This window comes from Artemia franciscana, chromosome 18 (assembly GCF_032884065.1).
Source record: "Artemia franciscana chromosome 18, ASM3288406v1, whole genome shotgun sequence".
Taxonomy (NCBI): domain Eukaryota; kingdom Metazoa; phylum Arthropoda; class Branchiopoda; order Anostraca; family Artemiidae; genus Artemia; species Artemia franciscana.
In genome coordinates, this window is record NC_088880.1 from 19,686,136 (window position 1) to 19,703,011 (window position 16,876).

A 16,876-nucleotide genomic window follows, 5' to 3' on the forward strand; every position below is an offset into this window, starting at 1 on the left:
ATACAAGGCAATCGGGTGAAATTTTTAGAAGCTCTTTCTTATCTGTTGAAAGAAAATGTTCTTGAAGACATACCGCATCATATTTTTTGAATAATTGGCTCAAAATTGAAATTTTATCAGCGACTTTGCCATTTATATTCCATGATAGAATTTATATAGGACACGTCATTGTCTTGGTATCTGCTTTAATAGGGATTGAGCCACAAGGTACTTGAAGCTGCAGCATGGATGACTGGAGGACTTGCAAAGAGCACATTTTGTTGATTTCTTATAGGGATTGTCTTTTGAGCTGGAATGGCCCCCTCCGCCACATATTTCCGAAACACTTTATTTTATCCACGACCTGAACCTCCTCCCCTTCAAATCAGAATCTATTTTCACATTTATTATTTCTCTTGTTAAATATAACCACATTTGATTTCTGAATATTTACCTGAAGGCACCATATTTAGATAATCTTCTGTTAGATCTAGTAACCTGTGTAAATCATGTGCCAAATTTACCACAAGAGCAGTGTCATCCGCAAACAACAAAACTCAGAAGTTTTTATTACCTAAACTCACTGTTGGAGTCCTTTTTTTTTTAATTCAACCATGACATTAATGAAAAGACACAAAAATCAAGGTGACAAGGCGCTTTCCTTCTTTACTCCTTTCTTAACTTTAAAAGCTTAGAAAATCCCGACCAAGGTACTCGTACTATTGCATTAGTTTTAGAATACATATTTAAAAACAAACGAACAAAACAGGGAGGTGGCCCCGCATCTTCAAGACTCTTTAAAGATGAAATCCATTAACGTTATCAACCGCCTTTTTTAAGTAAAAAAATACTTAGTATATTTTTTAATTAACCCACATAAAACAAACACTATATCCTTACTACTATAACCTTTTCTAATACCTCCATCTTCCTCCTTCATAATTACAAAACCCTCTAGCCAACCATTTAACCGGCTTTATAAATAATTTTCTAAGATTTTGCCAAGTAAAGTCGCTAAAGGTATTAGCCCATAATTCTCGTGATCCCTGGGACTCCTCCTATTAAATATTTATTTTAAAAGTAAACGGAAAAAATGTTAGTCATTCCTGAATCACTATCAGATGGCAATTCTTTTCTCATTAGGCAGTTTTGCTTCAAAACACGTTTGTTAACTTTTGGCTAATACGGACTGCGGTTCACCTTTTGCTAGGTTGCACCTGGAGCTTCAACCATGATAATGGTACACTTTCTTTTTACATCTGACTCTATTTGTAGTAGTTATGGGCTATTGTAATTCTTAGTGTTGGAATTGATGGTTTCTTGCTAGGTTGCTACCCACCACTGCAACCCTGATTACATCATCCCCATTTATAATGAAAGTAACGACCTTTTATGTAATTGACTATAAAAATATTGAGGAAATTGTTACAAATAACTGTGTTATTGAGAAAACTGTAATATTTGTAAGATGTTTAGTAAAATTTACTTTGCATATTTTAATCTGAAATTGAGGAAATTCCAAAGACTATCTGCAGAAATAGGGGCAAAAGGTTTCGGTTCTTTTCCATTTTCTCTATCACTCCATATTAATCACATATTTAATAATACAATCTAAATTATCAGTCATCACAGTATAGTGGCTTTGATGCTCTCTTTCGAATTCGAAGGATGTGAGTTCAAGTCACAGTGCAGTAAAGACAATGGGTTGGGGTAGCAATTTCTTTTCTTCATAGTAGTTAGGGACTTTTTTAATCGTTTCATAATAATATCAGCTTTAGATCATTGCCAAAATCAAGGAGTTGAGAGCCACTATATTCCAACAATATTGTGTAGTATTCACCATCATTTGAAATATTAGTCAAAGTTGCGTTCATGCGCACACAATTCGTCATGTTTTTCTCGTAATCGTGTTCATCCCTGACTAGGTTGCAGTTACCCCTGCAAACAGGACTGTAATCATGATTAACAAGGCACTTTTTTCAAAAACAATTACAAACAGGAAAGAGCATATGGGTTTTTCTAAGTTGGAAAAGTAAAAGAGGAATTTTCAAGAATCGGGCATCTAAGTAAGTTAAATATGGCACCATACCCCAGAAAAGCAACTGTTCAAAAGATACTTATAATATCTTAGCTTTCAGTTACTATATGCCGTGGTAATTCTTTGCTAGGTTTCAACTATCTCTACAACCATAACATCTAAATAATAATTGTATAGATTTCGAACTGAGGTTACTTTTTGTATAACATTATTTCAGTTGAATATAATCTTACCAAAGTTTTTAACAGTAATAAAGGGTTTTTTCCTGTATATAATATTCAGTCTTAATAACATTCTGTTTTATAATCTTTTCAAAAGATAGGTGTGTTGCATCATCAAACCAAGATAATTAATTCTAATATTTCAGTTACTATGGGCTAGAGTTCATTCTTTACTATAAAACAAAAAGGAATCAGGCAGTCGAGTCAAATATACTATAGAGAAGCAGCATTATAAAAGATGCAAGCATCACATTATCTTATCAGAAGATACGTGTGTTGCACCATGTTCCATAAGATGACTTATTTTAATTTTTCGGTTACTTCGAATAGAGTTCGTGCTTTATTATATTAACTTTCAGTTACTGTATGCAATGATCTGTTCTTTTCTAGGACCTTTCGTAATTAAAAAATTAAAAATAAAATCAATATTTCTTTAATCTACATTTTGATATACTAGATAATGAATGTCGTCATAACCGTCTCAATAAAAGTGAACGGAAAAAATATTAGTCATTCCTGAATCACTATCAGAGGGCAATTTTTTTCTCATTAGGCAGTTTTGTTTCAAAACGTCTTTGTTAACTTTTGGTTACTATGGACTGGGGTTCGCCTTTTGCTAGGTTGCAGCTGGAGCTTCAATCATGATAATGGTACACTTTCTTTTTACAACTGACTCTATTTCTAGTAGTTATGGGCTATTCTAATTCTTAGTGTTGGAATTGATGGTTTCTTGCTAGGTTGCTAGCCACCGCTGCAACCCTGATTACATCACCCCATTCATAATGAAAGTATATTAATAATTTTGCAAAAAAAAAAACGTCACCATACAAAAGTTGTTAAGAAAAACTTAAATAGTTAAATTATCTTTAGAAAAGGTCTGAAACTCTCCATATTTGAAAGAAATTAATAAACTTTAAAAATGTTAAAAAAAGACAAGATGACAAAATTTCTGTACGATCTAAATTACTACTACTACTGCTACTACTACTAACAACTCACCGCAGCACCATGCCGCTTGAGGCCAATACAGCTACGCAAGATCCTCCTCCATCCCAATCTGCTCAAAGCCTCTTTACAACCTTCAAGGAAGTTCACATTTCCTTCAAATCTTTCTTATGACATCCTCCCACCCCAACCACGGACGACATACTTTCCGTTTAGCCCTAGACTGTTGGCCAAAAAGGAGAATCTTTGGTAATCTTTTGCAAAAATTTTGTACAATTTAAATTACTCCTACTACTACTACTACTAACAAGTCACTGCAGCACCAAGCCGCCTGAGGCAAACACAACTACATACGCTGCTCCTCCATCCCAATCTATTATAAACCTTCCGTTTTACAACCTCCCAGCAAATTCCTGTTTCCTTTAAATCTAGTAATTTGCGTAATTTGCTCTCAGCCACTTTGTCTATGTTCCAAATGCAAAGAATAAAAGAAAAACAGAGATCTTAAGATAAATTTTATTAGACACTTTAAAAACGTTTGATTACCGGATAAAAATAAATAAATCTGTCAACCAAAGTATAATAATTTTTTTTATTTAAAGTGTTTCCCGCATTTTAAGTAGTATTTTCTTACCCCAAAAGTGGACAAATATAGTTAGAAAATTGTCAAAATGTGCGTTAGCCATTCTTAGCCATTGTATGTTAGTTGAAACGTATATAATTCCCTGGCATATACCGAATGATAGTAAAAATTAACACATAATAAAAGCTTTTTCAAAGGTCTTGATTTATTTTTTTTTCAGCGGATTTTTGCAATAATTCCTTTGTATCACGATCGCAACAAACGAAGATTCAAAAAATATTCAAAGATATCACTTCTTTCGTCGAATTTTCTAGTCCAAAAAGGAGTTAGAATTAGTTCATAGTGTTCAAACGAGGTCTAGGCCGTTCCCACATGACGTCACCCTGGATACTTTGAGATATTGCTTGCATAGAGACGGGTATATCAGCTGTATCTTCAGGCGTCTAAAAAGAAATTGAGATGAGTTTCATAACTGCGCTTCTGAAGAAAAAATCCATCAAAACGATCCATATAAAAGAGGACAGAACACAGCCCTGCTTAACTCTTGACTTAATATGAAACCAGCTGCTAACCTCATTTCCTACCTTAACTGCAGCTGTATTATTCTCGTACCTAGCACTAATCACCTTAATGTATTTGTCTGGCATACCATACAAAGAGAAATCCTTTGATAAAGCTCTTCTATCAACAGAATCGAACGCTTTCGCGATCTATAAAACTGAGGACCAAAGGTGTTTGATAACTCAGGCACTTCTCAATTATTAACCTTAGAGTGAAAATTTGGTCGACACATCCTCTACCTTTTCTAAAATCACACTGTTCTTCTCTTAAACTTTGTCTATAGCATCTTTCAGTCTAAAAAGTATCATATTACTAAGTAATTTGCTACCTACAGAGATCACACAAATGCCTCGACAACTGCTAAAGATTAACTCGATAACTAAAGATTAAAAAGCTTCAAACATTCAAGATGAACTCAACAAAATCGCGCCTGAGTCTAGAACTTCCTATCAGGAAGTGACCAAGCAAAACCATGAAAAAAACTACTTCAGTCAGAAATTGCCCTTCGACAGGCTCGCATAGCTAAAATGGAGCATGAATTGACTTCTTTTCGCGAAAACCAGTGTTCCCTCAGTACTCAATTCTAAAAGCTGATTGAAGACTCACTCATAAGTGCTGCAACAATAAATCAACTAAGTGACCAAGTACATAGTCACAAAATAACGCAGCCTACTGTTATTATCCTAACCAAAATTCAAGCAGCGACTCAACACATGCAAGTGACCTTGCTTTAGTGCCAAATTTACCGCATAATAGCAGTCTCGGTACCTACAATACCTCATCACTAGAAAATAACCTTGTTTTAGTGCCAAGTTCAACGCATTATAGCCCGCAGCCGATATTTAATTAAGTGACCCAAAATTTGAATGCTGTGAATGCAGGTCAGGTTACACAGCGACCTTGCAAATTCCATACACTATGTAGATTTTTTGAGAGTGGTTTTTTGTAAAATGAAAAAGAAAGTGCAAATATTTACATGTATGCAGTGATTTTAGGTCGAAAAGTTGTAGAAATAACAAATGCTCTTTTGATCATGTAGATTTATGTAGTATTTTAACTTGTGTTGACAGAACTTCTAGTTTCGCCCACGTTTCCATACCCAGACAAGAGTTCTCCCTCCGAACTAGGCTAGTCCACGATAAACCTGCGAGTCCTTGCCTGATTGAACCTTTGCCTTATTCCCATCCAAAAAACTTCGCAAGGTGGGGTGCAATGACTGGCCCCCTAGTCGGTTTTCTCCGATCGCAAAGGACCCATTCCTCCTTCCAAGCAGCAGAGCCCCCTACTAAAGAACCGGCCTCTCACTGACTTTCCCCTCGAATGTGCGGGATAGGTTATCGGATTTTGGCAGGGACATTTCCCTGTTTAGTTTCCCGAATAATGATCCAGACAGCCCTTTGGTCCCTCCCCCGCTCCCACCCTAAAACTTCCTCCAGTCTTACCCTCATTTGTGACACCACAGTCTCCCCCGTTAACTCTTCAAGCATACCCAAAGTATTCCCCTAGAGCCCCGAAAATAAAAAATAAAACAGTTTCTGCTTCGTTTGGTTCAAGATACTATTTTCCAAATTTCTTGCTCCGTAATGCAGAGAGTCTCAACTTCGAGAAAATGACAGAACTAGCTATTAAGGCGAATCTCACAAATTCCCATATTGTTGCCGTAACTGTAGTCCAAGTGCAATACCCTGACTCCCTGAAAGCTTCGGGCTACAAATTTTTTTTTAAAACTGAAGCCAACTGATCACCCGCTTGGTAAGCGTGGTGGAGGACTTCTCTTGCTGTGCCGTGAGGAATTTAGTCCAAAATTGATCACAAGACCCGGCATTGATGATTAAGATTAAACCATGTGGATAAGTATTAAACCGAAAGTACACCTCGTCCACTGTTTAATATCCTAGTATGTAATTTTTATTACTCCCCAGGGCAGCATACGGGGATTCGACGAAAGTTCGTTGAAAAACTTCAAGCCAATTCTGATTTCACTCTCTCGAAATTCCCAAACGCTGGGATTTTACTCCTTGGTGATGCCAATGTACTGAAACTCGAATACCTATGCAGAGGTCTACACCTAAAGCAAGTGGTAAATATACCCACAACCAAAGGAGGCTCCTCTTTAGATGCCATCTGTACTAACTTGCATAAGTTCAACAATCAAACAGAAGCCTTACCACCGTTAGGAGGGAGCTATCATTATATTCTCAGAATGCAACCACTGGATCAAATCAAGGTCGAATACAAAATCACTGAAACGCTGCATCGCCCACTAACCGACAAAGGTATTCTCAGTTTCGGTTCCTGGATTTCTGAAGAGCGCTGGTCTGAGGCCCTAGCCACTCCTGATGTCAATTCTAAAGTTCAAATCTTTCAAAGGAATCTATCTGATAATTACGAAGAATCTTTCCCCGAAAAGAACACTAAAAACTGTTCAAATGATAGACCCTACGCTATGAACCTCTAAAAGCCAAGATCAAAGACAAAATTCGTTTACTTTGTAATGGTAAAAAAGATGAAGCCAACCATATGCGTAAAATGATAAAAAAAAACAAATTCTAAAAGCAGCTGCCAAGTACTATAAAAATACCATGAAGGATATTTTTAATTATAAACCCAAGAAGTGGTATGATCTAGTTAAAAAACTTTCTGGCAAGCTAATTAGTAATATTGATTTTCAGCTTTTTGACCCTAGTATTGAAAATGCTAATGATTTCAACAAACACATCGCCAAGCTTGTCCAGGCATTACCTCCACTTTCCGCAGAGGCTCTTGAGTCTATTCCCCATATTCAGAAGAAGGGCGCTGAGGGGGGTTTCAATGGCGTTCGACCAATTACGCTCACCTCAGTTTTTTCGAAATTATATGAAAGCTTTCTGACTGATTGGCTCAAATCAAAAATTTAACAACTTATTAACCCAAAGCAATTTGGTAATCAACATGGCCTTTCTACTACTTATTATCGTGTAAGCTTACTATTTACAATATTTGGAAAACCTGATGTTTGGCTAAATCTACTTCTAATAGGCCTCCAAAAAGCTTTTGATTTGATTAAACACAATGTTTTAGTTGAAAAAATTTCTAAAAGAATTTCATGTCAACCCAAACCTTGTTAGAATAATAGCGTCTTTCCTTTCCAGTAGAACTCAGTGTGTAAAGTATAAAAATGTCTATTCAGATCTCCTTCCAGTTTAAAGTGGTGTACCCCAGGGTACCCTGCTTAACCCGCTCCTGTTCCTGATTATGATAAATGGACTTGCTACTGAACACCCTGACCGCTAGAAGTTTGTCGACATGTCCTTACTGGAAAAATGCTCCAGCAGTGCAAACTCCTCGATATCACTATCTCGAGCGATCTGAAGTGGGAGGTCCACGTTACTAACATCACAAAGCAAGCTAATTTGGCACTTTCTACGCTTAAATTTTTCTTCAAGTTTTCTTGACCTGCATTCCACCTTTTAAGAATTTATACAAGTTTCATTCGTCCTGTTCTTGAATATTCTTGTCTGGTTTGGTATTTTGGCCTAACTACTTCCCAATCTTATTCAATAGAGTCAGTACAGAAGCGAGCATCAAGAATTATCTGTGGTCAAGGTAAACTCCCATATCACTTTCTTCTTAAGCATTTCCAGCTCACTATCCTATCAGAGAGAAGAACCCTCCTGTGTACCCGGTTTGGCAATAAAGCCATGACAATCCCCCGTTTCCAAGATTTGTTTCCCCCCGCCCTTTCAACCTTTAAGATCCCGACCTCAAAGACCCAACTCCCAGGAAGGAGTTTTTATCTGACTGTAATACCTGACGTAAAGTGCTAATTCGGCACCACGCGCTGTGAAAGTCGTTTGAAAATAAAAGTCTCTCTCTCTCTCTCTCTCTCTCTCACTCTTATCACCTTTCTTAAGGAGGCCTGAGACGGTCAACCATTTTGATCAAAAGCTTCCGTCAATCGACTGATTCAAGCATGATTGACCGTCTAGGAACCTGTTTGGCGCTTGAATCAAACATTGACGGTGATTGATATAAAGTTTGAATGACTCAAGCGGCTGATGAGGATGACTGACCGTCTATACTCGGTTTGTTCAAGCATTGCGTCAGTCACTCACCAACAGCAATAGAAGACACATCGGAAGAAAACAAAAATACAGAACGCGAATTTATCTGTTTATTAATATAATAACACCGGGATCACTTTGAGCTATGGAAAGTTAAAAGTTGAGACTATTATAACCGAAATAAGAAAAGTGTGGCATTTGCAAGGATTTTGCGGGCGGTAAAGACATTGAAACCAGATTATGCAGTTTTCGAACCAAAAGAGAATATTAATGTTTTAAGAATAAATTTCAACTGCGAGTACAAGGCGATCGAGCAGAAAAATAAGTCTAGAGCGTCAACAGCTGACATCCCACAGCCTTCCCTGTGGCACTACAATGACCTTACATTCATCAGGGATCAGATTGAAATTGCTTTCAGTAAAAGATTGAAATTGCTGGAATTACAGCATTAGACTGCATTTCACACACGGTAGACACTTCACTACACGGCTCTGAACTGAAACTAAACATCTGGCCGTGAGTTAAAATTAACCTTGAAACTAGCTTTAGTCAAGATAAAAGGGTTGATTGAAGGGTCAACTGAAGGTTGATTAAAGCACACATCGATCTAACCTTTCCCTTTTGATCCTGCCAGTTATCTAGTGCTTAATAGCAAGACTCCATTATTGGACCTTTAACTTAAGGTGTAATTACCTTGACCAAAAATTACACTGATTTTCTTTTAGGTTCTTGTGGGCAATGCTTTAATTTCCTATGGGCAATATGGATCTTCTATAGTTCTCCTCTCTTCTAACATGTATCGAACCCATGAATATTGCTTAAAATAGTATAACGTGGATTGATTCTTTGTCAATCCAGATAAGAAACCTTTAAAGCACGGTAAACAAACTAAAACCGAAACAACTTTTATTAGCGTTGTGACTAACATACAGTGTATTTAATTGTTGGACGATTTTCCGGAATTGCGGTAACCGGCAAGAATTCAAACTTTCAATTGTTAAGACTACTGCCAACAGTAAATTTTACCCCTTTGTTCTTAAATTTGGTCCAGCCAATGCACAGATCTCTGAAGAATAAATTTCAAACTTTAATCTTACTACTACAGATCCCGGTCTAATGGACTGCTCAGAGTAAGTATACTGTACATACGCCTGTACGTTACAAATTTAAAGGGAGATAAGGTATATCACATTAAAAGGGTCATTTCTTCTTATGCACTATTCATTGCTTAAAGAGAGCATGATAAAGAAGGAGAGTAAGAAAAAAAAGGGAAACTTACCGCGTCAAGGTCAATATCAACAACTTTTCCCAGCATTTTCTGTGGGACACCCATTGGCAAGGATTTGGCAATGCTACCAACTGTAAATGACTGAGGAATGGCTACACCATCTCCGTGGTTACCTGAAATATACATGAGAAATTTTAGCTCAAACAGAAACTTCGTCTTGTCTAACGTAGCTTAAGTTCTACCAGGTTATTTAGCAATATGGGTCTCATATTTTTGGGTAGCATATTTAGCAATATGGGTCTCATATTTAGCTTATGGGTCTCAACGTGAGTTTATTCACAGAGCAGTGTATGGGTCTCAACGTGAATTTTGTCACAGAGCAGTGTATGGGTCTCAACGTGAATTTTGTCACAGAGCAGTGTACTTTAAGTTTGGTTATTTTGGTATTTTCCTTTTTTTTTAATTAAATCCGATTGAACCTTGAAACCTTGAATAGGAAAAACTCGTTGCAGCAATAAAACACAAAATACCAAGTGCGAAAAATCATGATAGTTTGTCCCCTAGTGCTTTTCACCTAATTATATAGTGACTTGCACTGAATACATGGCGCAAAAACCTGTTTTTGTTCTATTTGTGGCAAGCAATTTACTGATACATCAAAAGGATTCGTGTTATGCAGTTCAAGACACTGATTACATCCTGCATTCAACCCTATTAAACGATTTTGGATTAGCAACCTCTCAGTATATCCCCAGCCACAGTGCCAGCAAAAGGAGGGTCCAAGAAAAATGAAATGAAAATAGAATTAGAAAAAAATCCCAAAATATACATTTTTAAAATACCTATAATTCCCCTCGAGTTATTAAAATAACTACAACAATAGTTATAATCAAGGACAAAAACATTGGATTCATCCTTCTGAAATGAACTACTATTTATTATCGGCATATTTGCTGAAATAGTAAACACACAACTAACAGAGTAGTTTCTATACAGAGGTATTTTAGTTTGACACTAAAAATCATCAGATTAACAAGGAAAACATTAGCAAATAGACTGTACACCGAGTATCTACCCTATTAAAAAGGGCATATCTGACCCTTTTTTTCTGAAAATGTGCTCCTAAGATTCGTTTATTAAGTCTTCATTCACTGGCATAGTTGTAAAGGCGTATCAACTTCATAAAACATAGATGTGTCTAACCATACCTGGGAAGTACAAAAATATTAAGATTTCAAGCTCTGTGGTAACACAGGAAATGATTGGTATTGAGAGGGTATTTACTAAGATGGAGCAATCGATGAATTTTCTCAGAATGATTGTCCATCTCTATTTATGAAGTTAATAGATAGAAAAAATCAGTTTAGTTTTAAAATTGTATTTTTCAAAGCATTTTCAGCTTCTAAATAGAAGACAATCACTATAGAAAACATAAAGATGCAAACCTTCCTCATCAATATCGTCTTTGCTAGTATTCATTAAAACTTCGGTAGCTTCCACTGCAGATTCGACCGCTTCGTCCGCAAGGTCTAAGCCGTCAAGATCAAACAGACCATCTTCTGGTCGAGAAACAGTGGGGTTTTCAGTTCTGACTGACATCTATAATAAACTAAATCTTAAGATAGAATTAACTAGCAGTGCATAATATTTGGTATCTTTGCCCATGGGCGAAAGTTGGTTTTATGTGCACGTGCACCCCTCTCGGAAGGTCAGAAGTTACACTAGTTACAGAGGTGGAGGGACGACAAGCACCAGCGAGAGAAGCCAATTTTTATTGGAGGACCCCCCAAACATTAATTTTGTATCCCTCTCTGTCGTTGCCTGGGGCATCTAAAAGACAACAGTTCCGTAAAAATCCTGAAGTCTCGTAGCACTCTTGTTGCAATGGCATTCTCTGCGCAATATTAAAGATTATTGGACAACATTTCAAACTTTCTGTCATATTCAGCATGAAGTCAAACACCAAAAAAAACTCAAAACTTGGAACTGGCACACACTCAACTTGAAACAGCCCTACTTTTTGTGGGAAAGCAAAGTGGTTACACAATACAAGAAAATTAAGTTGATGTAGCACAAGTAAGAATTTTCAAAACACGATATTTTTCTGAAATACCGACAATTTATTTTTGTGTTATCAACACAATTTTTTTTTATATCGCAGCAATAATTGCAATCTAATAAAGAGCAAACGAAGCCATTGGAAGTTTATAAATATGTTTAGAAGTAAAATTCCAAATGTAAAAGAACTACCGATTGACATTTATTCAGGGGTGGTAACTAATTTCTAGGTTTAACTTTAAAGTGAAAAATAATTAGAATTTGATTGAAATTCCCATGTCCCAAAACTGAAGGATTTCTGTCCTCCATCTTCAAAACTGCAGAGAATCATATTTTAGTCTGTATGTCACCGATGTGTCTCTCTTCTACTTTTTAGGGGAGCACCATAAAGAGCTACTTCAGAGCCCTTTGAAAGCTACTATACAAAAAGGAGCTTAAATTTACCTGTCTAAAAAGCGACACTTTTTTTTCGTTGTTACGGTTTGTGCAATACCGGTATTGATCGAAACATTACGTTGTATTAAAAAAAATTACAATTAGAAACGAAAATTTGAGAAAATGGTTATATTATTGCGGATCATGATATTATACCTGTAAGTGTTTCATTCGGTATGAGGTTTTACCTTTTTTAATTCTTACTTCTAAATAATTAAAAGGAGTTACTTCATTACGTTTACTTACTTCTACTTATATTTAATTTTTAGAAGGCGTAGCTTTCACAGGAAGTCTTCGCAAGCTGAGCTTTTGGCGTGCTACTGATTAATGTTTTATACTCTAATTTAAGATAATAAATTATTGAACCAAGACTACTACTACATTATTAAAAAAAAGGAAATTGACTTCATCATCTACAGCTCATCATCAACGGTTCAAGGCCTATAGGAGAATATTTAATCATCTGTGTCGGAAGGCCAAGTCTCATTATAGTCATGGGAAATTTTCTGAGTGTGGAAAGGATGTTAGGAAGACATGGTATGTTATTGATTCGGTCCTTAGACCTACTCCCCCCTTGCCTTTAGATCCAACAACGCTGATAGTCAATGATAAAAACTGTCCAAGGAGAAGAAGATATTCAGGTAGAGCTTACCTCTTATTTTGCTAAAATAGGGAAGACGACTGCTTCCTCTGCGAGCTCTGCAATTTCTCGTTGCGATTCAAGAGCATATCTTGGACTCTCATGTTCAAAGTCAATGATCTTGAACTCTGTTTCTGAGTTTGAGGTACCTCGTATCGTAAATACTCTTAAAGGATCATCGTCTTCAGGGTCAGAAAGAATTCCTACAAGGGTTATCCGTGCCAATCTGACAGCTATTCTGTCACCACTGGCTAAGCCTGTCAATCTGTCTTTCGAGATAGGAATTTCCCCTGAAACTCTCAAACAAGCTAAGGTTATAGGGTTGTTTAAAGGTGGTTCTCAGAGTGGTCCTGCTAATTATAGGCCAATTTCTCTCCTATCGGTTTTTAGCAAAACTTTTGAGAAGGCTATGCTATCTAGGCTTCTTAATTTTCTGGAGGCAAAATAATTTTCGGATGATTTCCAGTTCAGATTCCGAGCGAATCATTCTACAGAGCATGCTTACCTAGCTCTCTTGAATTTTATTCATTCGGCAATAGATTCTGATCTTATTCCGGCAGCTATATCTTTGGAAGTTAAGAAAACTTTTGATTCTTTTGACATACCGGATTCTTCTCTGGGAACTATCACATATTGGTATAAGATCAAATGCTTTCTCTTGGTTTGAATTATATCTTTCTGGTAGGCTTATTTCAATTGATCCACTTTTCCGGAGCCCTTCTGGAGTAGATCATGGTGTCCGGGAACTGTTCTTGGCCCTGTTTTATTTCTGATTTATGTTAATGATCTGATTTCGGCAGTCAAAAACAACAGGCCTCTAGCATGCTGCAAGCTGTGTCATTTTGATGCTCCTTGGTGTTCCAATGCTGCTTCCAATGAAGGTGATCTCGTATGTTTTGCTGATGATACCACTCTTGGGACCCCTGGGAAGACGATATGTGATATCACATCTAACCTTGTGATAATATTCAAGAGAGTAATTTCTTAGTTTGATGCGAATTACGTGGCCTTGAATGTTGGTAAGTCGCATTTTCTTACTTTTCTCGAATTAGTATAGCTTTCCCTCCGCTTACACACCTTTAGGTGTCACATGGCTCCTTGTGTAGACCATAGAAACGGGTGGTCCAGCTTTTTGGTATCCTGCTTGATGAGAACCCATCGTTCATACACCGTATAGCCAGGTTAAGGTCTCACTGAGTTTGGGTATTATTCAAATACTCAGACGCACATTTCCTGGATCTATACTGAAGCGTCATGTTTCTGCTTTCTCATATGTTTCTTATTGCCCCATTGAATGGATGTCTACTTTTCCTTCTACACTGCGGTCACTCTCTGTCATGCATAGTAAAGCACGGCGTGTGGTTATGGACACTAACCGTTCCTCACCAAAACTGCTATTAAACCTAGAGTCTATTTACATTCTTTTTTGTGCTTCTTTTGTCTTTTATCAGCTTTATGGCAATCTTCCAAAATCTCTTCAAAAAACTCTGGTGTTTATTTCTGATTCACCGCCATATAGCCTTCGTTCTTCACTTAGTATCTGCATTCCTTCTACCCCTACTGTATGGTCAGATTTCAATCCCCTCATTGCTTGTTAACAGTTTGTCACTCGTTTGAAACTTTTAAAAGGTGTCTTAAGGACCATTTAGTTAAGAATCAAACAGAATAGAATTTTGTTTTAATTTAAATATTTTATTTTTCCTTTTCCTCTGTCGAGTTGATGTCCCCTGGGTGTTTATTTCATGGTTTATGGTGGTCTTCTCTGCACTTTGACTCCCAGGCCTCGGGTATCTAATCTTATATGTTAGTTTTCCAACCATTCCTAGAACACTAACCGTTCCTCACCAAAACTGCTATTAAACCTAGAGTCTATTTACATTCTTTTTTGTGCTTCTTTTGTCTTTTATCAGCTTCATGGCAATCTTCCAAAATCTCTTCAAAAAACTCTGGTGTTTATTTCTGATTCACTTCCATATAGCCTTCGTTCTTCACTTAGTATCTGCATTCCTTCTACCCCTACTGTATGGTCAGATTTCAATCCCCTCAGTGCTTGTTAACAGTTTGTCACTCGTTTGGGACTTTTAAAAGGTGTCTTAATGACCATTTAGTTAAGAATCAAACAGAATAGAATTTTGTTTTAATTTAAATATTTTATTTTTCCTTTTCTTCTGTCGAGTTGATGTCCCCTGGGTGTTTATTTCATGGTTTATGGTGGTCTTCTCTGCGCTTTGACTCCCAGGCCTCGGGTATCTAATCTTATATGTTAGTCTTTAAATATTTTATGTTGGTTTTAGATCTTATCTGTTGTTTGGCTATTGTTCTCTCTTTTTTGGTTGTTGCTTATATATTTTTTATCCCCCTTGTATCCCAAGCCATGGAGCATTTTGAGGGGGAGTGTTTTATTTCCAATCTGCATTTATTGGTTAATAAACTCTGAACAAAAAAAGATGAATTTTCATGCTTAAAAGTTCCAAAACGTGTTCTTTTCGCCCTCTTTCCTTTAGGTTACATGTCCTCTCTTGCGTCTACCCCCCCCCCCCCCTAGACAAAAAACTACAATGACATCTAATCGCTATTCACCAAGTATAATCTGGTGAAAATGGGTCCCGTCAAACGCTATGGGTAGCCGAGTCGCATTATTATAACAGCAAACCACGTGAAACAAATAACGAAGAAATGGAGATAAAAAAAAGCAACTTACATTTTTTGAAAAGACTGAGGTAAATGAACTTGCAACACCTTTTGAAGACTTTTTCAGAGAGACATCCAATGGCTCGGAAGACTTCAAGGAAGAAGAAGAAGAGAGTGTCTGTTCCCGTTTTGCTGTCAAGAGGCTAAAGCAGAAGAGAGCAAGTAGTAAATTAAACCAGTGGTTTAAATCAATGAAAATCAACAAATCAATGAGGATCAATGAAAATCCAACGCCTAAATATGTTTTACACAAACTATGACGTAAAAGGACTGAGGGGGGCAGTACTCCTCATATTTGGTAAAATACTATGGTATTGTTTACAGCAAATGCATCTAAATAACAATTTTGATTCTCTAAGCAATGTTACGAAGAAGTAAAACTTTGGCTAATAAGGGAGTGGTAGAAGGCACATTCTTTTAAAATATAACCCTGAACATAACATGAAAACTAATTGTTATGCCCCTCTCCCTCTCCCGAGTGCTTCCAGTTGAACTCAACATCATTCAAAAATTAAATATTAAGTTTGAACGTTTTGAAAGTATTGTCAAGAAGAGAAGAGCAAATCATTCTGACAACCGTGATAAAGTAGTATGAAATGATATAGAAAATTATTAGAGAATATTCGATAATTTTTAATTGGAAGAAGATTAATTTAGTAAGTACTTTTAGAAGATTATAAAAGGACTGAACAGTAAAAAGGATTCGGCCGCTGATAGTATGGTAAGTCAATTTTTGAAATAAAGTGATTGAAGCTAAGACATTGAAAATTACTTATACGATTTTCGACAAAAAAAAGGTTCTTAGTGATTTTAGGAAAACTAAACCCAAAATTAAGAAAAATGATAAGAAGGAGGGGGTGTGATTTATTATCAAGACATCAGCTTGATTTCGGTACAAAGATGCAGTAGATATAGCAATGAGAAAAGAACAAGACGTTTTAAGAAGGGAAGAGGATGCGACAACGAAATTTTCACGCTTGGATCAAACATTGAAAGGTACCTAAATTATAAGAATATTTTAGTCTTGGGAAAAATGGATCATAAACAGGCATTGTACTAAGCTGATAAAAAGCTTAAGTGACGTCTTAGACTAGTATCGAATAACAGTTAAGTATGTTAAAGTGATGATTGCTACATTCAAAAATAACACTTTTTTAAAGTAGGATGCGAGGCCAGTCATTGGTTCGAAGTAGAATCTGAAATATGAGTGTTGACAGGAGATGACCCCCCCCCCCCCCACACACACATATGACAGTTTCTTTATTTTGAGTTTAACGTTCCCTTATCTTGCCAGTTTTTTTTTCTTTGTTAAATTAAAAAATTGGATTTGAGGAGAAAAATTTAAGATAACAAAAGTAAAAGGACCTAGTGGTACCGTTAGGTAGCATTTAATATGCAAAGTCAATGGCATCAACACGTTTTTATATTCAGTTTAGCTTTTTATTTTATTCAGC

The 16,876-nt window shown here is 36.5% G+C and overlaps 1 protein-coding gene across 3 annotated transcripts in view; it reads right to left on the reverse strand.

Moving 5' to 3' along the window:
* Window positions 1–3,953: 3,953 nt before the first annotated feature.
* The window catches only part of LOC136038719 (uncharacterized), a 39,906-nt gene continuing 26,983 nt past the window's right edge, over window positions 3,954–16,876 (reverse strand). For all 3 annotated transcript variants that reach the window (XM_065722047.1, XM_065722048.1, XM_065722049.1), the window contains exons 6-9: window positions 15,433–15,565; window positions 11,044–11,197; window positions 9,650–9,771; window positions 3,954–4,209 (exon numbers count right to left, since the gene is read on the reverse strand). In XM_065722047.1, coding sequence (XP_065578119.1) covers window positions 4,099–4,209; window positions 9,650–9,771; window positions 11,044–11,197; window positions 15,433–15,565 — 520 coding nt within the window. In that variant the 3' untranslated portion in view covers window positions 3,954–4,098. The remainder of the gene's footprint in view (window positions 4,210–9,649; window positions 9,772–11,043; window positions 11,198–15,432; window positions 15,566–16,876) is intronic.